The sequence below is a fragment of the Acanthopagrus latus genome, chromosome 5 (assembly GCF_904848185.1).
Source record: "Acanthopagrus latus isolate v.2019 chromosome 5, fAcaLat1.1, whole genome shotgun sequence".
Lineage (NCBI taxonomy): Eukaryota > Metazoa > Chordata > Actinopteri > Spariformes > Sparidae > Acanthopagrus > Acanthopagrus latus.
Window position 1 is genome coordinate 17,773,254 of NC_051043.1, and position 26,653 is coordinate 17,799,906.

Consider the following 26,653-nt stretch of genomic DNA (forward strand, 5'->3'; position numbering starts at 1 on the left):
TTGGGGGCAGGAAAATGGTTATGAGTCATCCTTGTCTGTCCCAGGGGATCATGGAACCGTACGAAAATATCTTAGGCAGTATTGATGTTTGCACAGATGGATTTGTTGTCATACATCGGATATTTTGCAGCACATCTAAAAATTTCTCAGTTCCAGGGACGAAAAAAAGTTTATCACAGGATTCCTGTGGCGGTAACACAGTGATGGGGAATCTTGTTAACCAAAATGTGAACGCTCAGAAAGAAAACGTGTGTAAAAATAACAGAAAAGACAAATAACACCTTTACAAATACACGACTGATGTTAAAGGATTACCAGAATATGTGGAAATCTATTTATTTTTTATTTTTTACATTTGAGTCTTGCTGTTCTCTGCAATATCAAACTGTCATATTTGTAACTATTGAGACGAGACAGACTTCAACATCATATATGTTAACATGACAGCATCATAGTAAAGTGTTTTGTTATATGTGGAAATCATCAAAATTCAACAGAATTTGAACATAACCTTAAGAGATTTTCACGTTTTGTCGTACAACATCAATATTCATCAACATTTTTTAATCCTTTCATAATATCTCACGTGACCCAGCATGGTGAATATGTGAATGTTTAGATTAAGATACCAAGAAGATAAAAGTTACTTCTTTCTGGTTTCATTTTTCAAATGATTGATCGCTTCCTGCGGCGGATGATGATTTCCATTTTATTTGGGCAGATAAGATAAAATTCCAAATTGCATACACTTTTCATCAGTCCAGGCCATTCATCAAAACAAAACCTAAATCTTACGATTGATTGCCCACCCTCAGGGCACCCACTGATTTGGCTTTATTTCAGTGGGTTGTGAAAATTGGCTTGCTGAGACTTGCTTAAGAAAGATAATCCATTAGATTAGAACGTGTGCTGTCCTGCTTATTTTTGTTGTATTATTGTCATCATTCAATAATGCTCTGATGTCTGAGATTTAAGACTTGGCTGCTGAGCAGGAGAAACTCTATCTTTTCTTCCACAACACTGCTGTAATGTCTGCTCCCATCTTTTGGATTACATTTTCAGACGATTTAATTAATTAAGTGCTTTTTCCTCAGATTCTTATAAGTGGTGATTATTTGTGGTTGATTAGGCTCTATTATGAAATCACTGCATTAAGCCAATATTTGAATTGAAATAGGACTGGAGTCTAGACAGTGGCTGGGGATGTAGAAAGCATGTGTTTTTTTTAACAAAGAGACCTGTTACGGAGGTTCAGTTTTCAGAACAGATGTGACAGATAAGTGAGGAGCTCATTGGAATAGACCTGGAGTTCAGTCTGGAGCGGCTGTGATTAACCCAGGAGGAGGTGGAAATTGTCACCGCAAAAAGATGATGAATTTATGTTCAAATATGATGAGAGTATTTCTGAGTCAGTTTTAGCAAACTTTATATTTTGGGGATGTTGGAGCATCCTTTAATGCACCACTGACGGGAGATTTTAAAATGCTTGCTGCTGGCAATTGCAGCCCCACGCGATAACGATAACATAACTTTGTCAAAAAAGTAAAGCCAGCATATTGCTCAATGTGATGGATTAACTCTGTCAGGCAATTTTCAAGTCTCTGCAAGTTGATTTTTATATTGTACTGAAATTAATGAAAACCAAGTGCTGCCTGGAAGGTAGAAAATCAATCTAGAAACTTTGTGGTATGATTCATAAAGAGGCCAACAGTGAGTAGTGCAAGCAGACAAAAACTTGCAAAATCACCAGGACTGAGGTTCAAGTGAAGCTTCTGTCGACCGCTCTCTGTTCTGTCTCTTCTCAGGATCACATCCCAGTCCCGTACCAACCAGACTCCAGCAGTAATCCCTCATCCACCACCTCCTCCACCCCGTCCTCCCCGGCTCCTCCCCTGCCCAGCAGCGCGACGCCTCCATCACCACTACACCCCTCCCCGCAGTCGGCGCGGCAACAGAAACAGTTCAACTTGACAGGTATTAGATTGTGCAAGAACTGAAAATGCTCAATAAACCCTGAACCTTGACTTAAATTTTCAGAGGATATCAATATATTCAATGTCCATTTTGGGATAGACGTCCAAAACTTAGTTGGGAATGAAGGAAAAAGACGTTTCTTGTAACTGAAGAATTTCGCGTAATAATCATTACATTATTGGATATCACATATTGGATTATATTGTTAAGTAACTCGTATTTGTCTTCTTTCATAGTTACAGTGCAAACAGACACTCATAACTTATATGGCATGACATATCACAACTATAGGCAACAAAAAAAGAAAGAAAGAAAGAAAGGTGATAAGGTGAAAATGAGAACAAGTTGGTCTATGTTAACTGCTGCTGTTACACAAAATAAGTCAGTTCTTTGAGCCTGCTGTTATGGAGGACTGGCCCCACTGGGTTATGATTATAGGTTTCGGAACATTTAACGGCAAATTCAAAGGCAGATGTGTCTCACAGGTATGTAGTCTTTCTAAGTTTGCATGTTGACAGGTAGATAATAGACACTTTCACACCTTTTTTACTGTGAAGGAGTCCCGTGGAGGTACACTGGAAGTAAGAAAAGAAAAACAACAGTAGTGCAAAAGCTGCTGACATACAGTCAACCAAGACATAGTCTGCAGTTGTACAGGGCACAGTGCTGCCTCGAACTTATTGGAAGGGAACGTGAATGTCTGTGCCAAATTTCAGGCAATCCATCGAACAATGATATGTCAACAAATAAACACAAATGTCAACCCTAATGGTGGTGGTAGCCGACAAAGTCAGGGGGACATGAGGTTTACAGGATACACTGTCTGAGAACCAACACTGTCTTGAAATTGAGCGGCAACCCATCCAATGATGTAATATATCAGTCAGGACCAGACTTGACTGATTGCTCCCCCCTAAAAAAGGAACAATTTTATATTAAATAAAACTGCTTATACTTACAACTTATACATAAATTAATGGTGTTTATGAGAAGCCTAATCTATTCTGAAAATAACAAAACAGTACTGTGGGCTGTACAGCATGCCAGGTTAATTAGTGCAGTGACTGTGCTAAAAAAGCCTGCTGTTATTTGAGAAACAGTTCTTTAAATCTTTGCTGTGAAGCAAAAGTGCTTCTCACTAATTTGAGAGTGAATACTGACATGAGTCCACATTCCTTCAGGTCAAACTCTAGCTCTTCTTTTGTCTCCTTCCACAGCCTCCAGTTACTTCAAATTCAAGCAGCAGTTCATCTTTCCTGGTAAGTAATAATTGATCATTACCCATAATGCACTGCAACCAGCCCAGGATAAATAAGGAGGCGGGGGGGTCTTTTGATGTTGGAGGGTAATTTTCATCTGCTTACCATGGCCTGATTCAAGCCGCGGCCCCTACACCCACTCATTGCTTGTCTCATTTGGGCTTCCTAATGATTTGTCAATGCCCAGACTCTTTGCTTTTGCCCACACAGGTACCACACAGTCTTTGCTCATTTGGCAGGTTATTACAGCCTGAGACAACCTGGAGTGGTGTGAGGATAAGAATGAGCCACAATTAAGGTTTTTGGAAATGCATAAATGTACACCACGCAGCATGGCAGCCAGGCTCTGATTTATTGTAGACGCACATATTGTTGTCCTCGCCTACCTTTGCGGGCTGCTCAACAACGTGGCCAAATGCTACTGCCTGCTGTTAGTCCAATCACGATAAAACCATTGCACTGTGAATGGAGTTACTGTCACATTCAAATCATTAAATTAACTGTAAACTCTGGCTCTTGTTTAGAAAAGGAAACAAAAGGCATTTACATAAGCCTCCACGGGTCAATAACAGCATAATTTAAGATGTATGTACTTCATGTGCGTGTTTTCAGTCTCAAAACTGGCTTGAGCGTATCCCAGGCTACATTTTGGGGTAGAAAGAAGGAAAGGAAGAAGCTGTCAGTCCGTCACAGGGATCACGGACACATCGACTGGCTCACGTTCACACCATTGGCCAATTTAGAGCCTCCAGTCCTCGCAGCTTTCTGGTCTTTGGAGTAAATCCATGCGAGCATCCATGCAGGCTCGACACTGAAAAACAAAAGGTCGTCCTTCTTGCTGTGATTCGACGGTGCCAGCTACTAATGCACCGTCCCACAAAGGGAATGTTTTTTTTGTGCGTGTGTGGCTTCCATTTTGTGTCGCAAATTGTCGAAGTGCCAGCACGGGCAGCAAGTGTGGCGGAGAATTCTCTGACGGCTTTCAAAGGAAGACACAACGCTACGGCTGACCTTACTCATCAAGCATAGAATGGAAAGAGAGAGTCCAACCTGCTGTTCTCCCTTTCTCCGATAATGTGACATGCAGTACGTGCTTTCATGGTGATCAAGCTAAATGTTTTTTTACATGCTGTAAAGACACATACTGTGATAGTGCAGCACATCATGTTGGCATGTATCAGCACATATACTTTGTTTCTCTCCATACCACAGAGCCAGTATCACATTTCACACCGTATAGGCATAATCTACGCTGATTGTATTTCCATGAAAAAATAATGTCTAAAAAGGGACATAGTGATTCAATCTGGTGAGGAAAATATGCGTGTTTGACACTGAACAACTAAGATTTTCTTTGCTGTTGTCTAATGGAAACCATGAAGAAATAAACACATGTAAACATGGTGATAAATTCCAGCACCCTTTCAGCAGAAAAAATGTAGTGTTTTCATCGTAAAGCGTGTGTTTGCTTTGCCGCTGTTGATTCACTCATGTCAATGCGAATGACTGAATATTGATAACAATAACTGTCAACAAGGGAATTTGATATCGGGGTTAATCAGACAGGTATTTCCTGATTTCGCACCACCAGTACATTTGTTAAAATGTACCAATATGACCAACACAAACCCCAAAAGTGGTAAGAAAGTGGGTTTCATAAAAAAAAAAAAAACTATGTAAAGAAATATGTAATTTTCCATCTCCATCATGAACTGATATTTATGAAAGATTTCCACTCAGATGTGCATTTAAAAAGTCAATTTGTGAATGAAAATTATTTATGAATGAGGAATTTTATCATTTCTTTTTTCTTATTCACACTTTTCCCTGTTAAGTCTTTTAATTGATCCTGGATTTCAAAGCACGTTAGTCTGCTTCAAAGTGAGTCCTATAAATGAATCACTAATTGTCCTTTCAAGTTTATTCAAACATGTGGTTATTTAGTGGTATCGGTGATATAAATACCCTCAGCCATGTATATAATGTTTGCAGATAATGGCAGCTGCACTGATGTGACACAATCAGTTGTACTTTTTTTCACTGACAGGTCTAATGAGGGGTGGAGTGGGTGCCAATATCGATATGGAAACAGATGTTCATGGGCGTTTCCACTTTTTCCATGTATGACTAACAGCAGGAGAGGAAATGAGCCACGTTCACCCAGTTCTATAGTGACTGAGATTTATAAAACAGGACACACACAGTTTAATGAATGTGACGAAACCAACACGCAACTTCACGTCTGTGAGCATCTGGCTCCGGGCTCCTCACATGGCAGTAAGGGAGAGGTGTGGTACCCCACGGTACCTTAGAATATTGCCGACCCTGACTAAAATTGGGTTCATCCTAGATACAAGGGGTTAACTGGAGCGTCAGATTTCATCCATTAACTGCACCACTGCAGCACTAGACGGTTGCATCGTACGTGGGTAGGCTCTAATTATGTTTCCCACACTAACTGTGTGATTACTTTAATTAAGTGATTTGAGCAACTGTGGGAAGGTTTACCTTGTCTCGTTCCATGCAATTGCAGTATTTAAATTATTTTCTTTCAAGATCTAGTGGATAGGCTTCATTGCTGTGAGCAGAGGGTTTGCAGTGGAGATGGCTCTGCTTTGCATTCGCTTTGCTGTGTGTCACTGAAAAGGCTGACCTATCACTTTTTTCCTGTCTCTATGTGGTATCTCTGTATCCACCGTGGGGGTCACATTTATGCTATCTGTGCTGTAGCTGATATGTTCCACTTCCTGTCTAAAACACATAAAGCAATAATAACCAGGTTAAGATGGTTTAATACTGAATGCAGCCTTGTTCTTATTGTTGCTTTGACATTTTCTGCCTCTTTCTATTTCCAGATGTTGCTCCAGAGGCTCCCCCAAGCAGAGCACCGCAGGTCATCCTGCACCCTGTCCTGTCTGAACCGGGGTGAGTAGAAATTCAATAAAACCACATGTCTGCCTCTAAATAAATTAAGAATGTACTGATCTTAATCAAGCACATGTCTCTCTGAGTTGTCCTCGTCTTATCTGTATGCTCCCTCGTCTCCTCCTCCCTCTCCTCCCTCTCTCTGTGGCTGCCGGTCAAAGGCCGAGTCAAACTTATTGGAGCACAGATATTTGGGTGACAATTTCAATGCGAGGGCCGACATGACGTATACCCAGAGACTAATGTTAACATGGCCTTTAGTTCACGCTACACTTGGGATGCCAACTGGATTCCCACTGGCTCTTTGAAGAAGCCAGTGGTCACGGGAAAACAACCGGAAGAGGAGGAGGAGTGACGAGATGCCTTTCGACCCAGATGTTAATTAGATTAGGATATCAATCTATCACAAGAAACTGGGGGGAAAAAGAACCTCCATCTATAGGTGGATGGTCAATTGTGATGAAAGATGGACTGCGCCCATAGATTGTGATGGTTGAATCGATAGCAAATAATGCCACTGTTAATTTTATTTTCTAAATATCAACGCCGGTCTTGAAAAGGTCCCAGGTAGAGGAAGGGAAATGTTATGAGTTTTGGAATTAAGGTAAAGGCCATGAGACAGTATATGCTTGTGATGTATTGGCTTTATAAAAGATGTGTTTGATGTCTTCATGCCAGCATGCTCCAGCAGCTGCCAGTTTCTAGACAAAGAATGGAAAAGCCACGTCTGGAAATAATAAGAATCAGAGGAAAATATAGGACGACAAGTAACGGCATGCGTACATCACAGTGGGCTCCATATGTGTTTTAATAGAAGGTTATTGTGAGAGGTGTAGAGCTCCATTCATCACCATAATCATGTCTGTTTGGAATAAGTTGCCACTGTGTAGGCAGTTAATCTGTAGGAAAAGGAGAGTCGGTGAAGACAAAATGACCATTGTGAGTGGGATATACAAAAGAGCTTATTACAGCTTTTATGAATATGTGAATCTGTAAAGGGAGCTTTCTCTATTTCATTGGGTTCATGACAGTTCAATTCAATTCCCATGTTGCTATGACAGTGTTTGAAAGAGCACTGAAAGGCTGTCCTCGAGCACGAGCATATTTACATTACTGAAATATTACTGAAAAGTAAAACTACTGGTATTAAAATGATACTCATGAAAGTGCAAAGCATTCTTCTCAAACACAACTACTGTAAGAGTATTAGCTTACTTTTTAAACGTTGATGTTTAATGCATTGTCAGTCAAAGTGGATCACGTGGTGTAATACGTACTCAAGTAATGGTAAAATTGGAGAGTTGAAAATGACTTAATTAGAGTCATTTAGATAGCTTTACTTAGAACAATGTTGTCGTTTTAAAACATTAAAATGCTGGTTTAATCTCAGAAAACACTAATGTAAGAACACATTTTATAAGCTGAGACACTGTCAGGCTGAGAGGCTGGTGGAGCAGGGGTCGGTGCTCAAATCTATCTATCTAAGTATCTGTTGAAAAAGTCATCACCTGCCAACATGTAATGCGTCTGTGTAAAGCCGCATCGGTTAAGACGCAAAAAGACCCAAATAATTTGATTCAAAGGGCAGAAAATCCCAGCCTAGTTACCAGAATAAATATTGGCAGTTAACGTTGCTGTGTACCACTGATTGTCAGTGTTCACATACTGCATGTGCGTCATCCGTGTGATATTGGCATACCCTTGTCATATTATAACGTTAATGAGCTGACTATCAAGAGGTGGAGGGGTTGGCGGTGGATTCATCTTTCCTTGCCTCGAGACAATTTCCGAGACAGTATTTTGACAGAAGTTCTGGACATCTCTGGCTGTGTTTTTGGAGACAGGTATCTTAAGCCAAAGGCAAAGTATTTTCCTCGCCACAACCAACTAGTTTTTGTCTAGTTTGACTAGTTTTTTGTGATATATACATTTTTGGAATAAACAACCCAATAAAAAAGTAAGAAATAGAAATAGACTCATGTGCATTGTATGAAAAATTGTCCAGTTAGTGCAAAAAAAGTCTGTCTGACAGCAGCAGGAAGTAAGGACCTGCGATACCTCTCCTTCACACACTTGGGGTGTATTAGTCTGCCCAGTGCTCCTTCACCAGCAGCGATGACAGCTTGTCTATCGTCCTGCTCTCTCTCCCACCACCTGTACTGGGTTGAGAGGGCATCCCAGGATGCAGCTGGTCTTCTTTATAAGTTTATCATATACAAATATGATATATATGATACAGATATTGCAGGAAGGTATATTGCCACCATTTGCTCTGGTGATTGAGTTGAGAATCCTTTCTGACCAAAACACCATCTTAAAGTCACTCACAAATACTGAAAGTATCTGGTGATAGCAACAGAACTGAATCCAGATTGATCTGTGACTCATTTCATTGTGATGAAAAGGTGAAGGGCTATGAAAATAGTGTTGAAATGCACACTTAACTGGGCAACACTGGAGGTTTTAATTCTGGTCATCTTTCTGGATAACACTGATATTGTTTTTGACAGGTACACTGCAGGCAGAGAAATCTCCTTGAGGTTCAAGGTTCAGCTTTATTGTCCTCAAACACTAAATGCAGCTCCAGCCCCCTACATGCTACAGAAGTCTATAAACAGACATCAAATGTTTAAATATGAAAATAAGCAGTACAAAAATATAAAAAAGTAGCACTAAAATAATTGGTTTCAGTCCTTTTGTATTTTCATTTTTTTTCTTTAAAATGATTGGCTGCAGTGGTGTCAAGTGTGATTCACCTTGCATGCTCGTAGGCGAGGGTGGAGGGGAAAAAACAGACTAGGTGAACTGCTGATCCCCCTAAGATTGACACCTCTAATTTATATATACACATACACACAGTATATACACATATCCATAAGGCTTGTGAGTATGGACTAACTTGCAGCAAGTCATGCCAAAAACGGCTGAGAAAAACAAAATGTTTTTCATCAGGTAAAACATTTGCTGTAAACTGTATGATGGTGTTGGCAAAAATATAAAAAATTGATTGTTACACAAAATACTCTCCTTTACACTATCTTGCTCCCAAGCTAACCTCTTTTCAGGGGGTTGGTTGAAACACTTTCTCCCATTTGGATCAGTCAATCTGCACATCACATTGTTTACCTTTGCTGCTCAGGAGCTGATAAAATGCACCCAAGTGTATTCTAAATGAAGGCAGGCACATCGGCTTAAAAGTTAGAATTTAGATAATGAGCACAGCTCTTGAGAAAGGGGTGAAAACAGACATGATCACCTCGTCTCTACTCATTGCTATGTACAGTATTTAGCAGGGCAGCTTCACCATTTTAGTTTCCCTCTTTCTCTCACCCTCACAGTCTCCCCCTCTCCACCGCTTGACAAATCTGAATACATTAGCGCAGTTATGAAACCTGTATTCCTCTGATTTAATTACTGCTATTGTCCCTCCTTTCCCGCATCTTTGTATGCTCTTGCAGTGGCAGCTGACAGATTTCTTTTAGCCCTAATGGCCTCATCCCAGGGTTAATGAGGGCCTGTCTCAGACCCTAACACCCGGCAGGTACCGCTCATTAGAGCAGAGATTGAATCGCTGGTAGGAGCCCTTGGCGCCACAGGAGTCACATATAATTTTATATGGTGCCTCACCTGTGGTCTTTGCCCACGAGTCCAGGATTGCTTTCCGAACCAGTGTTAATATACCACAGAGAGGTTGTGAGAGGTTACATGATGCTGTTACACAGCTAGTTATGTGAACCAAGGAGGGTGGGTTTAAGAGGAGAAGTGGGTTCTTTTGTACCTTGGCACCCACAGTGTGGGTGACAGTGTACATGTCGGGGTCAGAAATTAATAGGGGCTCATGGTGCAAACCCACTTGAATGTTCATAAAGAGCCTATAATAAAAAAGAAAAAAATACAGCCAGAAAATGCCACCAGTAATTAGGTTCCCTTTGTCACAATAAGTCCTGTTCACATTTTATTAATTCATGTCATCGAGTCCAGATGTGAATGTGCTCTTGCCACCTGTGGACCAATACAGGATCAACAGTATAAAAGGCCATGAATTATTTTCAGTGTAATCAAAGCATGAAAATACTGAGGAATTCTCAGGAACGAAATACTGATGGAGCTGAATAGTACATGACAAAAAAGAACATGATTTCTTGCGATGGGTCCACAGAGGCCATGTCTTTGTGTGTGATGCAACGGACAACGTTACAGCTGGTAAGAAAAGCTGGAGGATAGCCTTGTTAGAAACCAAGGAGGGAAATTAAACTATTATACTTCAATAACAGTTTGTTAATCACATTGAAAATGGCTCGTCTCATTGTCATTAAAGTGGCGTCAATATTGGACCTCAGCAAAAGAAGAACAAACGGATTCTGCGTCAACAGAATGTCTCTGCTGATGGCTGCTTCAAAATCCAGGCATGCAGCTTTATTGCATTTTGTGAAAGTGTTTTGGTACACAAAAAAGAGAAATAGAATCGATGAATAGATTCTTTAACCATTCCAGATAAGGGTGTTATCAATGAGCAGCAACCCATAGCCTGCAACCATGAAGGTCCGCATGTAGGCCAGCCCTGACCGAACACAGTTGTGTGTCCCAGATGATGCTCTACCAGCATCGTAAACCAATCTGTATATACACACTTATATACACAAGATGCCACCAATTTCTAGTCTACTGTACCAGTGCATATGTGGAAAAACGTCTTTTGTAGCTCAAGAAGAAGTTGTATGAAATCTAAGAACATTGCCTCAAGTGACCTCACGTGAGTTACCATCATATGGTTAAAAAAAACAAACTGTTACCTGCTAGTGACTCGAGACTATATTGGCTGCCCCTACAGTGGCAATATGCACCCGAATCGACGACCCAGTTGTTGGTGTTGGAGTTGCATTGTGGATTCCTCTGCCTCAAATGAAATCCTTTTCAAAGGGACAGTTTGAATTGTGAGTTGGGATCAATGACTGTACTCTTTAAAAGGAACAGCTCACCCATAAATGAAAAATTCAGACATTATCAACTCACCCCATGCTTATGGAAAGTTGGTCAAAGTTTCATATTCCGCAAAACATTTCTGGTGTTGCCAGAAACAACTGAAGGAGCCAGGAACTTGAAAAGAACACAATAAGAATGGCTCCATATGGCTCATCCAGCATAATCCAAGTCTAAATAAGCCCTGAGATCTCAAGTTGCTTGGAAAAGATGTTATGTGAGTGACTTTTCTGTCATAATCTAGACTCTAGAGGGAGTGGAAACTAAAACTGTTATACTAAAACTAAAACTGAATAGCTTACATAGCTGGTACTAAATAAATTGTTTTTGGGGGCATCAATTGAGACAACATCTCACTAGAGATCCAAAACAGATCAGTCACACTCTATTAGGGTAATAAAGAGCGAAAACAGCATTTAAAAACCTGATCAGTCGAGCAAAAATATATTACAGGCTCTTTAGTTGGATTAATGAATGGAAACCTGCTTTGTTTTCCTGGTTTTCTCTTGGATTAATTTCTTTTTTTCCCTTCTTGCTTTTAGGAATGAGGGCAACCCTTTACTTCAGATCGAAGTGGAACCTACATCTGATGTGAGTCCTTCTTTTGACCTCCAACTGTGACCTTTGTGATGCTTTTGGGTGTACGTGAGTGTAAGCTTTTCATTCGTGCCATTGTTTTTCTCCACATTTTTGTCAGTAATATGGGGCTGAAATTACTCGTCAGTCCAAATGAAGACAAAATGCAGCTGTCACCATCACTTGTCGCATTTGTCATTTGCGTCGTTCTCTCATTTAGCATAATTTGTCTCGGCTCTCGAGCCTCGTGGTGAGTTATGCGTCGAAAGCAGCGAGAAGGAAACAGAAACGCAGCTTCACTGATCGTCAACGCCGTCACTGCAACAATGATATATTTTGAGACAAAATTGGATGCAGATTGCTTTGAATGATATTCCAACAGGCATCTTTGAATAGGTCGCTTTCACTCCTGCGGTACATTATATTTAAAATCAAATCAGACTAAGTCTGCCAGTTTTCCCCTGTGGCTGTTTTCCCCTTTTCATAAATAGTAAAAAGTTTTATTGGCGCACAGCTTGAGAGAAATTAGATGCTATTTTTTTAAAGTTCATATTTTATTGTCATTTCCTTTTTGATCATGATAGTGAGGAGAGAGACAGGACAGGCAGAGGGGTGAGAGAAGGGATGACGAAGAGCATATTCACAATCACGAGGACAAAAATAAAGTGACAGCACAAGACATTACTGTCAGTAGATAAGCAGCCATGTATGTATCTTACTTCTGACACTCCTACTTAGTTCGGAGGAGGTTTTAGCAGATTGTAATCTTCCAGCTGCTGAATGGCATTTGTCAGACTCTAAGCATTTAACATCTCGACGAATATTTTCACACCACCTCTTTCCGTGGTCTTAGGGCATTTCAATCAGCTTGCAGACTTCCAGATCTAGAAATCTAGAAAAAATTCAGGCCAACAGCCACCAGACACCATTTTAATTGTACCCTTTCACAGAATGAGGAGGGCAACGATGAGGACTCCGGTGACGAGTTTGAGGAGATGAACCTGTCGCTCCTGTCGGCTCGCAACTTCCCACGCAAGGCCAGCCAGACCAGCATCTTCCTGCAGGAGTGGGACATACCATTCGAGCAGTTGGAGATCGGGGAGATGATCGGCAAGGGGCGCTTTGGCAAAGTTTTCCACGGACGCTGGCACGGCGAGGTGGCCATCCGCTTGATTGACATCGAGCGCGACAACGAGGACCAGCTCAAGGCCTTCAAGCGTGAGGTGATGGCGTACCGCAACACGCGTCACGAGAATGTGGTGCTGTTTATGGGGGCGTGCATGAGCCCACCACATCTGGCCATCATCACCAGGTGAGGGTTCAAAAGGCAAAAAAGCCAGCAGCATGACTTCAAGGTGTTGTCGTAAATCAATCTTGTAAAACAGGTGTCAGGCCATAAAACCAATGACCTATTGATCTTTACAAAGCCAGATGTCACAGTCAAGCAACGTCCCAGCCAGTGGTGCAAAAACAGAAAAGTTTAAATCGATTCAAATCATCGATTTGGAGAGTAATGACACCCCGAACAGATTATTAGTGTGGATACAAGCTAACACTGCAAAGTGTTTTGGCCTACACAGCCAACATTTCCACTCAGGTAGTTCAGTGTTCCAAACTGACAGTTGTTTTGACACCGAAGCTCTGAAATTCTGTTGGTTTGCTCTGTTCCTGGACTGTGAGTGGTCGCTCTGTGGTTAGGTATCTGTTTGCCCTTGCCCTCGTCCTCAGGGACACATTGCAGATCAGCCACAGATCTGCCCCCCTCCAGGACAATGAGTTTAGAGTGGCTGACAATGAAGCGTGCAGAGGTTGTGATTAAAACGAGCTGCTTCTGTTGAATGGATGAACCACCCACAACCAACATCCCCCGCTGTATTTGTCTTGACTACAGTCGACTTGCCAACAGCACATGGTTGGAGTGAACTTGAATAAATTCTCTCATTTACTGAAAAACTTTAAACAGATTAGCGTTCACATTTTTTGTGGCAAATAGGCTTTTTTTTCCCTCATTTTTTAATAAGAACACAGACAGGGCTGTGTTCTTGTTAAAGACCATCACTAGGAATACTCCCTTGTTTAATTAATTAGCACAGCTAATTCAGTTCAAAAGGAAATTGTTCAGATATTTGCCACTCTCCCACTGTCGTCAACACAGGCTGTGAACAAAGAAGCGTGTCTCATTAAAAGAAATTTCCACTTTGTTTTACGTCTTTTCTGTTGTCATTTTACACGAACCAAAAAAATATGATCATTTATTCTCTATTAAGGAAGACAGAAAAGTAAAGAAAGCAAAAACTTAAAAAACAAATCTTTTCAGGACACAAAGCTCGGGGTATAAATTTCGCTCAATTCCCCTCACATTCACTGCGGTGGTAAATATCTTTGACATAACAATTGACTGATTAAGTTATGGATTGAGATGCGTGATTGCAGCCGATGCCAGCTGAAGTTGCCGTGAGTGCAGGGGAGCTGACAGATGAGCTGGCTGATTGCTGAAAATTATAGAAAATATCAGATGGCTTTGTTATCCACAAGTGCTCTGATTCCACAATTACACAGCTTAAAGAAATAAGGGAAGTAAAACATGCAATCTTTATCACGCTCATGACAAACGTGTAAATTAGATCCCAAGTGCGGTTTATTGAGGATGAGGGTCTTCCTGTTGCGTTAGTGGGAACATTAATACTGATTGTATGATTTTCTTACATTGTGGATCCATTTTTACTAAGTGTACCGAGCACAGGGTCATCTTTCATCTGGGAATGGTTTAATTACTCCTTTCCAAAGCACATGGGTGACTTTCCTCATTACCTTTTTATCAGTATGAAATGCTGCCGCTTTGCACTTTCGCACGACCCATTTTGTCTGAGGCATACGACGAAATGTTTATGTGAAGGTGTGGTGTGAAGAGACACAAAAGCAATAAAACCACATTTCTGTGTCGAAAAGAGCCCGAGGGAAGAGAGCTACTCAAAATGCAGCTGCTGTCAGGTCAGCGTTGAGATGAATATGCATGAACTGTTGGCTTCGGGTCCTCTGTTGGTCACCTGCGTGGCACAGTCGGGGTTGAGGGCTTCAGGTGTGAGGCAGGGGGTGGTTGTAGAGCTGTCTATTAATACGGCAGTGTGATGGCACCCCTCCAGAAATATGACACCGCCTCCACCCTGGCACAGTGTAGGCCCACGTTTCAGTTCAGAATGATGAAATTGTATCCCTTCAACAACATCTCAAACTGCACTCTGTCCCCGACAAAGACTCTCACTTCAGGGTAAGCCTGTGTCTTGTTTATGATATGACTGGCTAAATGAAGTGGTGTGAAGGAACCCGTAACCGATAGCATTTTAAAAGCGTTAAGTGAGCCAGAAAGGTGAAGAAAGAGAGGGCTTGGTACTGTGTCAAGTTACAACTATACTTTCACACTCAAAGTACTCTGAATCCAGGACTGGTTGCATAAAAAAGTGGTCGTGTTTTGTATTTGAACATGGATCAGAACCACTAAATAGGACAATAGACAAGTGCAAAACTGGTTCCAGTCCACAATCCAGACTCCCACCAGTAAAAAATGAATGTGTCATGACATCTTGAGTGGCATTCGTGCATTGTTATCCCACGTTCGTATCAAACATTGTTCATCTAGACGTAATTTCTGACAGCTTCAGTATCGCCCTCTCTACAAATTGGTGCCAAATTGGTGCCAAAATACAAAGCCACATCTACCGGTATGTAACTGTTAACCAAATCTATTACAAACACTCACATAATTGATTTAGCTAATTAAAAAAGAGCTAGCCTACACAGCAAGTTGCAAACACATCCTCACACCTAAACAAACAAATAGGTTGCTTGCCAGTAACTCCCAAAACCAAGTATAGCACCCTTCCCTAAACAACATGATCATTGCAGCGCACTAGTGATAGCCATACCAGACCTGTGTCTAACACTTGGGGTTTGGATAAGATTACACAACAAAAATAGATTGTTAGATTTAGACGTGTCTAAATGTGTAACGTCTGTTACTTTATGCAGATGATGTAAATTAACTATGTTATGATGTTAGAATAACTTTTAGTTTCACTTGGGACACAAACAGCGGTTTGTTTGCAGCGGTTATAATCACTAGAGGTCGGTGCCCAACAATAAGCACAAATATGGGTTGTAAAAAAACATTAACATTAGCGATCAAACACCTCACCTCACTGCACCTTTCAACATTCAACATTCAAGCCCAACTTCATGTGTCACAGTATTATATTTTGAATGACAGTTTTGGAAGAGTGGCGCTCATTTTTGCATTTCTTTCAGCCCCAGAACAGATGACACGCTCGCATGGCTCCACCCATCGTCGTCCCCACTCGTCACTTTGCCAGCTCTGGGAAAACAGGGTCACTTTGATGCTAAAATCATTATGCAAATATAGCTTTGATTAGTCCAACAGTAAATGCTTGTTGAAACAGTGTGATTAGTGAGCGGGTGGATATCCTAACTTTGGCTGAATGCAATTTCTTTTGTTTGTTCACGTAAGGAAGAAATGCGATCACAGTGAGTTTTGTCAAAAAGCTGAAGTTAATGGAATCTGACATTAGTCAACACAGTAAATTGAAATCTTGTCCTTGCCTTCCCCCCCCCTCTCTCAGTTTGTGTAAAGGAAGGACACTTTATTCTGTGGTGCGGGATGCCAAGGTTGTTCTGGATGTTAACAAGACCAGGCAGATTGCACAAGAGATGGTCAAGGTAAAACAACTCAACACTGATTTCCCAGAACACTTCTGCAGCACACATCATTTTGGAGAAAAATTCACATCTTTCTCTCTCCGTCCTCAGGGGATGGGCTACCTCCATGCTAAGGGGATCTTACACAAAGACATGAAGTCCAAGAACGTGTTTTATGACAACGGCAAAGTGGTCATCACTGACTTTGGACTCTTCACCATATCTGGGGTTTTACAGGCTGGCAGGTAATTATGTTCAATCAACATGAGTGACAAACTGAATTTATTATAACAGTACTGGCCCATTACGGGAGAAGAAAAGTGGAACTTAGTTCTCTACATAGTCATGACAGCATTGTGTCAGCAATTGTATTTTTTTACAACAGTCAGCTAATTTTACATACCTTAAGATAGTAAGTAAAAACTATACATAATTCAAGACTGCATACTTTTCATAAAAAAGAGGCCTTCAGTCTCTAAATGTAGTGTTTAAAGTAACTATAATACTAACCTGCCATTTTATTTTTACAAAATAAACTTTTGTTTATTCATGTGTTATTATGTGTCTGGCTCCATTTTCTGGAAACTACATGGAACATAGGTAATGAGACAGAGACGGTAAAAATTCAGCTGTGCTGTCACACAGGAGAGCAATCGTTCAACTTAAATTGGTGTAAATCAAGTGGACTCAGTCCATCTTGACCATTGTTGGGAGGAAATGCCCACTTCTCCACTGGGAGAACAAGCAGTGCTGTAGAGAGGTGTTCACGACAAAGTAAAAAACAGTGTGACCAGGTCATGGATGATCAGAGAAATTCAATAGTGGTAGGATAAAGCTGACAGTCCAAACAGCGATGTCATACAAAGAAAACTGTGAATCACTGGTAACGATCTGAACGCTACAAATTGGTTCTTACTCCGCTAACAAAAAGGGTCTACTCTCTGTCATTTACCATGTCATGGCTGAGAAAACCAGTAATCACATATTGTGTGTCCTCGAGTTTGACCTCGTGAGGCGAGACGTTCATCAACCCTTCAGAAACTGTTAAGTGTAAGTGGTGAAGGCGTTCTGGAGTCCAACCAGTGAGAGCGGCACAGTGAGCCACCTGAACACACCTACCTCTGCAGGAGCAGCACGATTGTATGAGCAGTGATGTTTTTCTCATATGCCGTTAGCAGATTACACAGCTGAATCTGTCTGAAATGTTGTACTGAAGTAAAGGTTTAAGTTGGCTACTTTTCTTCCAAAGGTTGAATATCTGAATATATCTTGAATATCCAAACGCCTCTAAAGCTCACACATTAGCATGTTGTATGTTGTTTGTTGAATGAAAGGCATTGTTGTTATGACACCAAGTCTCCCTTTATTAAATAACAACTTGGATTTTTTTTTTTTCTCGCAGAAATGGAACATAAGCTTAGATAGATGTGTCAAAAATTGACTGGGAATCATAGCAATAGGCCAGTAAAACAACAGCGAAGCTTGAAGCCTAGTTTGGTTATCTGCAATGACAATGCACTGTGATGAAAATGCAGCCATGTTACATATTTGATAACTTGGCAGCATGAAACAGCAAATCACCAAACCCTGACAAATCCCTCTGCATGTTTCCTCGTTGTGCAGCCGGAGGGAAGACAAACTGAGGATCCCCAACGGCTGGCTGTGTCACCTGGCCCCAGAAATCATCCAGCAGCTCTCTCCAGACACAGAGGAGGACAAGCTTCCCTTCTCCAAACAGTCAGATGTCTTTGCTTTTGGGTAAGTGTCCTCCTACCTGATGCCCTCTTGTATGTTTGTCCAGACAGCACCAGAGCCTGATGTTTGGCAATCAGAGTCACTGTTGACAGAGAGGATTTACAAAACCAAAGAAATGTGTGTGAATTCAGTAAATTCTCATACATAAACTAGCTTATACTGTTTTTTTTTTTTTTTACAGCGCAGTGTCCTAAAACTCCACATCACTTGACAAAGAGGCAACTCTCATTAAAAGGTTTTCAGATCTCATTATAGATACACATTTTTCCTGCTTACTGTACAAAGATAATGTAGTAAAATATGATTTTAAAATGGCAATTTTGCTTCTGTTATTGTCCGACTTTAGATATCCAACTTATGACGGTTTAATGAGAGCAGGATTAACAATTTTAAAACTTAATTGCTCGAATAATATCTGATTTTGACATAGACTCCACTTGGTCCCATATACCCAATTATGGGGAAGATCCCATATTCTCGGGAGGTGAACACATCTGAGTTGGCGTATATCGTTTATGAGTGTACACTTGGTTCTGACGATGCTGGGGGAGGAGATGGTGCACAAATAAGCTTTAGCAGCTGGAAGACAGATTAAGAGTGCAGTGGTTTGTGATTGGTTCTTCCATGTGGGTGTGTGAAGAGGTTAAAAAGCTTAGCTGATCAATTTCGGAGAACCAATAGAGAGCTGCTTGAAATTTAAAATGAGAAGGGGCAAAACAAGGGTTAATGTTGAGGAGCTGAGAGACATCAACCCCTTGATCAGGCAAAGGTGAATCAAAGATTTCAAGAATTCAAAACTGGAGGAGAGCATGAATCAAACCCAGGATTGGGGGAGTTTGTGTGAATTTGAATTTGAGAGTGTCATCATGACTTAACGATGTTATCAGTTGTTGTGACTGATATTTGTAACACTTTGATCATAATTGAGAAATACCGTTATCTAAACATTTTTTGGATGGCCATTATAAATCTGCATGATAAGTGGATTATAAAGCATTAAACTGTTTAAAGGTTAATTCACTGGCAATATACTAAAGCAGGAAGCTATACCCAAGGCCCAGAAGGCCCAAAAAGATAAATAAAAATACATACATAAAAATTGCTACAAACTCTTGCGTGAAGAACCTTTGAGTCGGTTATTTTACATTTTTTGAGCAAAATTATACACCATATCAGTGTTTTTTTATTCATATTTCTGAGGACTTCCTGCCATGCATCTTTTAGATGTGTCCCTGCTCCAATACACCTGATTCAAATGAATGAGGTCGTTATCAGGCTTCAGCAGAGCTCGATGATGAGCTGATAATTTCAATCAGGTGTGCTGGAGCAAGGAAACATCTAAGACTTGCAGACCAGTGGGGCCCTGAAGACCAGGTGTGAAGAACACTGCACTACTCCCTCATGAACTTCTCACTTACTCCATCTTGATTGGTTTTCAGCTGTACTGACGTCTTTGTAACTTTGACAAAAAACAAAAAATTAAAAAAAAAACAAAAAACAAAACAATACGTGTAGCCTCTAATATGCCCTCAGGCTTTGTTTAGTGTGCTTCCACAGACTTTCATTAGTTACACAGGTAACTCAGTTACCTGTGTAACTAATGAAATTACAGATTACAAATTAATGAAATTACAGATTACAAATTACAGCATCAACAGACCACAAGGAGTCTTTAATGTCATATGGATATGGATTAGTGTTAATTCTTAAGACTTTTAGGTTTTCATGATGTGAAGTTTCCTTTATCGCGGTACTGCAACCCATTCAGTGGTGATGTTTTTTCCTGTAACAGGTAGTCCAAGTGTAGACAAAAGCATTAAGAAAACAAACATAGAATGTATAACACTTGAAACACAGGGAAACAGCTATCCATCCTCTGTCCAAAGGTATAACAATGTGCACCGAACAGAACACACAATATTCTGCTTGGTTAGAATGATGTGAAAGTAGGAAAACAGTCTGTTTGGGTGTATTTTGTTGGACACCGTATTGGTTGGGAGCAGTAACTTGTGTCCTGTCCTGTTGACAGTGTAAGTTTACCAGATAGCTAGGAGACAGCACTTCAGCACTTTTCTTTTACAGATGAAAAAAACCCCCATGTAATGTGTTAATAAGTGAGCTTCAAAGATGCTGTGTGTGGGTGTGTAATATTCCCCATAACCAGCAGCAGGTCAGCCATTTCCCTCTGTTTCCTGTCTTTTTGGCAATCTAAGCTAAATTAAACTAAGCTAAGCTCGGGTAACCAGCTGCTAGCTTTAACTCAAAATGTACCATACAAACGCAAAAGGTGTATCAATTCTCTCACGTAATTCTCTGCATGAGAGTGAATAAGTGTATATTGCACAAGGCGGTCTAAATGTACGTAGCTGTTAAACATTAATATTACATTTGCTTGTGAATCAGGTTTGTCCACCCAAGGCGTGTCCCACTCCTCGAGTTTAAAGATAAGTTGATTAAAAGAACAGGACCCCACAGCTCTGTCTTTTTCTCTGCTGCCATTTCTGAGTCATTTGTGGGGGTGGACCCTGCTCTGTTGACTCCCAGCACTATTGCATTTTCAGATGGTCCCCCATATGGAGGTTTTGTCGCTATATCATTCTGAAGGGAGGAACAGAGCAGCGCTGGCGCACAGTGTCCAGCTGCTCTCTTAGCCCTTGTGTTACCTAGAGGTGACCCCCATGGCTGTTTTACATATTCAGCAACAATCAGCTGTCATTTCCGCCCCCCTACTCCTGGCAAAGAGCTATTTTTATGCTCCTCAAACATGACATGTAGGGGCAAAATGAAATTAACTACTAATTTGCACAGGGAAGGTGGTGGATGCTAATTTTGCTTGAGCAGTCATTAAAAATGTGTTTTTGTTGTTTTTTTTGGAGGAAATTGTTCTTCAAACCTTAAAGATTACGATGAAATTAATCAAATTTCAAGTTTTGGTGCTGTACATTCATCTGAAAGCTGTTCACAAAGATTGTGTTGATGGTTTGTAGTTCTAGTAGTTCCATATATTGCCTGGCATTGTTGGTTTTTTGAAGACAGAGGTTTTACGCTCTTGACCATACAGTCCAAAGTACTGACCTGCTCTGTTCCTCTGACTTCACAGTACCATCTGGTACGAGTTACATGCACGTGAGTGGCCTTACAAGAGTCAGCCAGCAGAGGTGATCATATGGCAGATTGGCAGCGGGATGAAACCCAACCTCGCCCAAACTGGCATGGGGAAGGAGATATCAGTAAGTTCTTCTCTTTTATTGCTCATAATTCAGATGCTCTGTTTTTCAAATGTATGAATAAGACAATTAGCATAATCTAGTGCCAGACTCACGGAAGAGCAATTAGGCTTAAAGATATCCATGATCAAAAGAAGTTTATAGAGAGAAGCTCAACTTAATAACATTAGAACTATAGAACTACAAAGGAGGATTAGAAACCTTATAGCCACGGTTATGTTGTTTCTGTATAAATGCAAAAAAGTATTTTGAATTTTAATTAAAGATTTAACCAAGACAGAAGTTTTTTGCACAGTGCTGTGGAGTTCATTCAGTTTGGTGAGTCGTAACAAAATATGTTCACTCATGAATGGAATTGAAAAGTAAAAGAAATCTGAAATGAAATCCTGTGCTTGCATTAACAAAGACCGTCAGTGCAGAGTTGGGATTTTTCAATCTGACTCCCTCAGGGGAAACATCATGACAACAGTGCTTGTCCCCCAGTGGTACTGGCCTTCCCTGTCTGTGCAACGTGCAGTCCAACACGCTTGCGTTCACCTTGCCACACTCCTCCCTCCTCCTCTCCCCTTGAAAACACCTCCAGTGCCTGCTGGAACAGACCTGCAGGTTTATCTGATAATTCACTGCGCTTAGTCTGTAAGTGGAGGCAAAGTCACACAAACCACAATTGTTTGGTAGCGTCACATTAAAAAGTAACCTGTTAAATTACACGTTTACTGTCATTAAAAAGTAGCTTGTTACATTACAGCATTACCGACGGGGAAAAGTAACTTGTTGGAGTACTTTTATGTTTCCAAAAATGTAAAGTCCCTCGTGATTCCATGCACATGTTGCTACTTGCCAGAGCTTCTTTCAAATGTTTGACACTACAGACACTGAATACCACATTCAGAGTCTCAAAATAAGTTTTCTCACAACAGACTTTTCTTTCTTTCTCATCAGAAATGCTGATTACTGAATTCTTCCCTTCCCCCACCCACAAGAGAAAAAAGGAGCAAGAGAACTAGCAATAAAATAAATGATCCTGTCCTGTTTTAGGATAACAGGAGAAAAATGCACGAGTCCTTTTGCTGTGCAGCTGTTTTCCACGGCCTCTGCACCGTACACTACCTCACAGTTCAAAAACATCAGCATGAGACCTCATCCATATTTGAGAAAAGTTCACTTTGCACCATCTGATTCACCTCAACATGTTTAAGTGCAAAATCTAAAAGTGTTGTCTTGTGTCTCTTCCAGGACATTCTGCTCCTGTGCTGGGCGTTCAAGCAGGAAGAGCGGCCCAGCTTCTCCAAGCTGGTAGATTTACTGGAAAAGTTGCCAAAACGGAACCGTCGCCTTTCCCACCCAGGGCACTTCTGGAAGTCAGCTGAGTATGTCAAATGAGTTAGGGACACAAAACAGCAAACAATCAGCAACTATCAAAAAAAAAAACGAAAAAAAACAAACAACAACAGCCGCCATAACTCTACATAAAAAACCCACCTCCTTAAAGAATGCACTGAATCCAAAAGCCAGCCCAGTGATGAAAACTGCCCGTGCTGTGTGTAATTTCATGGAATGTTGGCATGTGTGTGTACAGATAAGCTGACTGTCCAGCTTCTCAAAGCAGTCGGGTTTTCTTTGAGTTGATTTCAACCATACAGGATATTTTTTCCTTTATCCTTTCTGTCTTTTACTATTGACTCGATCCCTTCATAATATTTGATTTATTTCCTGGATGTATCTAGCTTGTAACCGTCAACTGATCACATCATCATGGACTTAAAAAAACAAAACAAAACAAAACCACATGTTTGAGTGCAAATGTAGATTCTTTTCCATGTCTTCTTCTTTTTTTCTTTTGTTTGAATGAATGTAACTGTTGTACATCAAGCATTGTATATTTTCACAACATTGTCTTGCCATTTCTTATGTCTGTCAACTGTGTAGACCATTTTGTCAGTGTTACCTCATGGTCTCTCATGTGTGGATGTCTTGTACAGGTTACATGTTTGTCTGAAAAAGCTTTATTTAACTTTAAAAAACAATGTCCTCTTATTTACACCGTACCATTTGAATGTGAAGAAGCCAGTGTCCCTGTGTGTGTGGGGATGTGTTGGCACGGTTCTTTGATGGGAGACTGTTCTCTGATCAGCCTGCGCTTTTGAATATTGCCTGTGAACATAAGCGAGATGTTTGAACAATAACTTTGGGTGGGGGTGAAGAAAGCGGCTGGTCAGACCAGGACTCCCTCACTTGACGCTGTTCTGTGAAATCGCTGACACTTGAAATGTATCTCGCCAACTGTTGCAGAACTAATTAACCTTCAGAAAAAAAATGCTATCACTGAGCCCCCCATTCCCCATGTCCCCGAAACAAATGTATATTTTACTCTACATTGCTACTGATAGATACAGAATATAATAGATACAGATAAAAATCTAAATCTTGCTACTGTATAGTCAGTGCAGTAATTCTTAGTTATTTTATTCAGTCGATATGTGAACTTTGTAGACCCTCATCAGTGACAGTATTGAAAATGACACATTAGCTTTCTGAGTAGTGTATGATACTGTTTTATAACGTAGCTTGGCTCAAAGATCGGTTGCTAATGGGTCTGAGGACGGCAGGAAAAAAGACATTTTATGATCTGTAATGATGTGACTGTTAGATGCATGACGGGAGAGCACATGGCGTTATTGAGACATAGCAGCAAACAGGAGGATCCTGCTCTCAACTGGGTCCGGAGCACACAGGACCGCCTCTTTCTTGAGTCCTGTGTCCTGATTGGATAAAGCGGGCAGGGATACCGGAAAATGTTCTTTTCTCTTTTACTGCATGAGCAGCTGGGAGGTGAGACACGGGCATCTGACCAAACACAGATCACTGTTTGAATACAGAGCTATCTGACACGTTTTAGAATAAAAATATACCACTTACAGCAGCTTTAATAATTCAGAATTCAGCTGTACGGTGGCATGTTCACACTGAATGCAAAGTGAATTTTAGAGGCAGCTTGACTGCATTTAAAGCCAGCTGGAAACACTGAAAAGGGGATACAACCAGATGCTGTTGGAGCTAATTAAAGCTATACTGCAACTTTTAATTAGTGGTTTTAATTTACTAATACGTCACTATTTTTAGCATTTAGCTAAAATGCTAAGCTACAAGTGGAGTCAGTAATGCCAGTTGAACAGTAATCCCTGTCTAAAGTTTGTTAACACTGACCAACATAAGCTACGGTCCCACGAGAGGAAGTCTAAAGTGAACAATGGTGCATTTTAATTGTCTAATTTATCATTTTTAAATTGTTAGAGGAAGACTCTGTTATACCTCCCCTCAAAAGAAGACAACCACGCTTTAAAGCAAAGATGTTTCCACTCAAATCAATACGCTTCCGGTTTATTTTTATCCGACTTGAGTACAACACTGCTGAAAAAGGCAACCGTGGAAGACAAACGAATCTTAAACCTTCTTTGTTTTCTTCAAATCTTGAAAGAGGTGTGAATTATTGATTTATTGGATTACAAAGTAACACGTTAGTAACTTAAATCTGGCTGAACTTTCCCTTTAACATATCAGAAAAGACATATCAGGATGCTGAAGACCACCCCAGGCCAATTTTCTACTTCATAATATATATCATAATATATTTTAAATGTATGTTTTAGAGATTATAGCAACTCTGAGTCATATCATCATGAATTGGAAGCTGTGGCGTCATCCGAGCTGTATACTGCTTTTGATTCTCTCTAGCCACGTCGAATAGATGGAGACAATCCAATCATGTTAAATAGCCATTTTCCACATCATTATATACACATCTGTGTGTTGGAAAATGCATACAAACAATCTGCTGCTGTTTTTTGGAGTCTGTCTGTCTATTTTGGAATTGCTGGGATTCAAATATTGTAAGTGGATCATTTATATTTGTACTGTTTACAACTTTAAAGTGCATGAGATGGACTATCAAAGATTGATTCTTGTTATGAAAAAAATATCCTTCTACACTATATATATATAAAAAAAAAGTATGTGAGCATTTTTCTGATGAACTGTTGTCCATTGAGCAGTTTGATCTCAATACCTAATGAAGTTTTACGTCAGGCTTTGCAAAACTTTTTCGACAGCTTTGTTTGAGAAAATGATTGTTTGAGAATATTTATAGATTATATAAATGATTAGACTAGCATTTCAATCAAAAAAAAAAAAAAAAAGAAAAAAAGCGTTGCGACCTGTGCACATGCTAGAGGTGACAACAACCTGACTGGACAACAATCAAAGATCTAACATTAGTGCCAAGTGTACATAACAGATTGTAGACTATTTTTATCGTCACTTGCCGTAATATCAATATTTCTTGTGAATTTTTTGACCTTTCTTTTGAATGTACAAATTGTGTTGTGTTCTTTTTTTTTTCCTTTTTGGTTGTTGTTTCTGTTTTCTGTTCATTTAAAATTCTTTTTCCGCCATTTTCCTTCTAATTGCATAAGCATTGATGCTGTGTTGTTTCTTTTCCTTGATTCCGTCCTTGTATTGTAGATTGATAGCTCCAAAAAGCTTGTATTTAATGATGCCTTATGGTCCATGGCTTAGTGATGAGTAGATTTTGATCACAAGCTCTTTTATTTGCACTCATCCTTTACAAAGTGTATGACAATAAAAAGATGTTTTCATTTTGGACGTTTTCTGTTTCTTTTATGTCATCTTTTATCTTAGTCAGCCCTTATCCATATTTTACTTTGGTTTAAATTTTTAACACGTCTTTAATTAGCAAATTTAGTGTTGAATCGGTGCTTACTTCCTAATTAAATCCTAATAGTACTGATTACTCAGTTTCTTTCATTGATGTGGTCTCTGCTCTGATTATAAAAAGTGCAACTTTTGATGCTGAATTTAAAGTATCCTCAATAGAAAGCTAACTGTGAATAGTAAAAGCCTATACCTTAATTTTTCACAGAGAACAGTGGGTAAAGTCACACAAAACTCATGTCAGTTAAAATGTTTTTCTTATATAAAGATGGCTGACGTGCCTCCACTTCCTTGCACAAAATGTAGCCAAAATATTTCGGTTATAAATAAATAAATAAATAAATAATTTGGATAATATTATGGAAGCAGCCATCTTGCAAATGTCATAAATTAAGGCCAGATTCTGCACAGAAGTGATTGGGTGGTGTAGTGGCATCATCAAGTCCCATAAACTCGCCCACTCAGCTGTCAGTCATGATATTCCCCCCTTAAATTGCATCAAATTAGTAATTAAAA

At 40.1% G+C, this 26,653-nt stretch overlaps 1 protein-coding gene across 3 annotated transcripts in view; it reads left to right on the top strand.

The window, feature by feature from the left end:
- Window positions 1–26,044, top strand: part of ksr2 (kinase suppressor of ras 2) — a 91,331-nt gene extending 65,287 nt beyond the window's left edge. For all 3 annotated transcript variants that reach the window (XM_037099531.1, XM_037099532.1, XM_037099533.1), the window contains 10 exons: window positions 1,806–1,974; window positions 3,192–3,233; window positions 6,089–6,158; window positions 11,681–11,729; window positions 12,665–13,026; window positions 16,349–16,445; window positions 16,536–16,669; window positions 18,048–18,182; window positions 21,280–21,409; window positions 22,643–26,044. In XM_037099531.1, coding sequence (XP_036955426.1) covers window positions 1,806–1,974; window positions 3,192–3,233; window positions 6,089–6,158; window positions 11,681–11,729; window positions 12,665–13,026; window positions 16,349–16,445; window positions 16,536–16,669; window positions 18,048–18,182; window positions 21,280–21,409; window positions 22,643–22,789 — 1,335 coding nt within the window. In that variant the 3' untranslated portion in view covers window positions 22,790–26,044. The remainder of the gene's footprint in view (window positions 1–1,805; window positions 1,975–3,191; window positions 3,234–6,088; window positions 6,159–11,680; window positions 11,730–12,664; window positions 13,027–16,348; window positions 16,446–16,535; window positions 16,670–18,047; window positions 18,183–21,279; window positions 21,410–22,642) is intronic.
- Window positions 26,045–26,653: the final 609 nt, after the last annotated feature.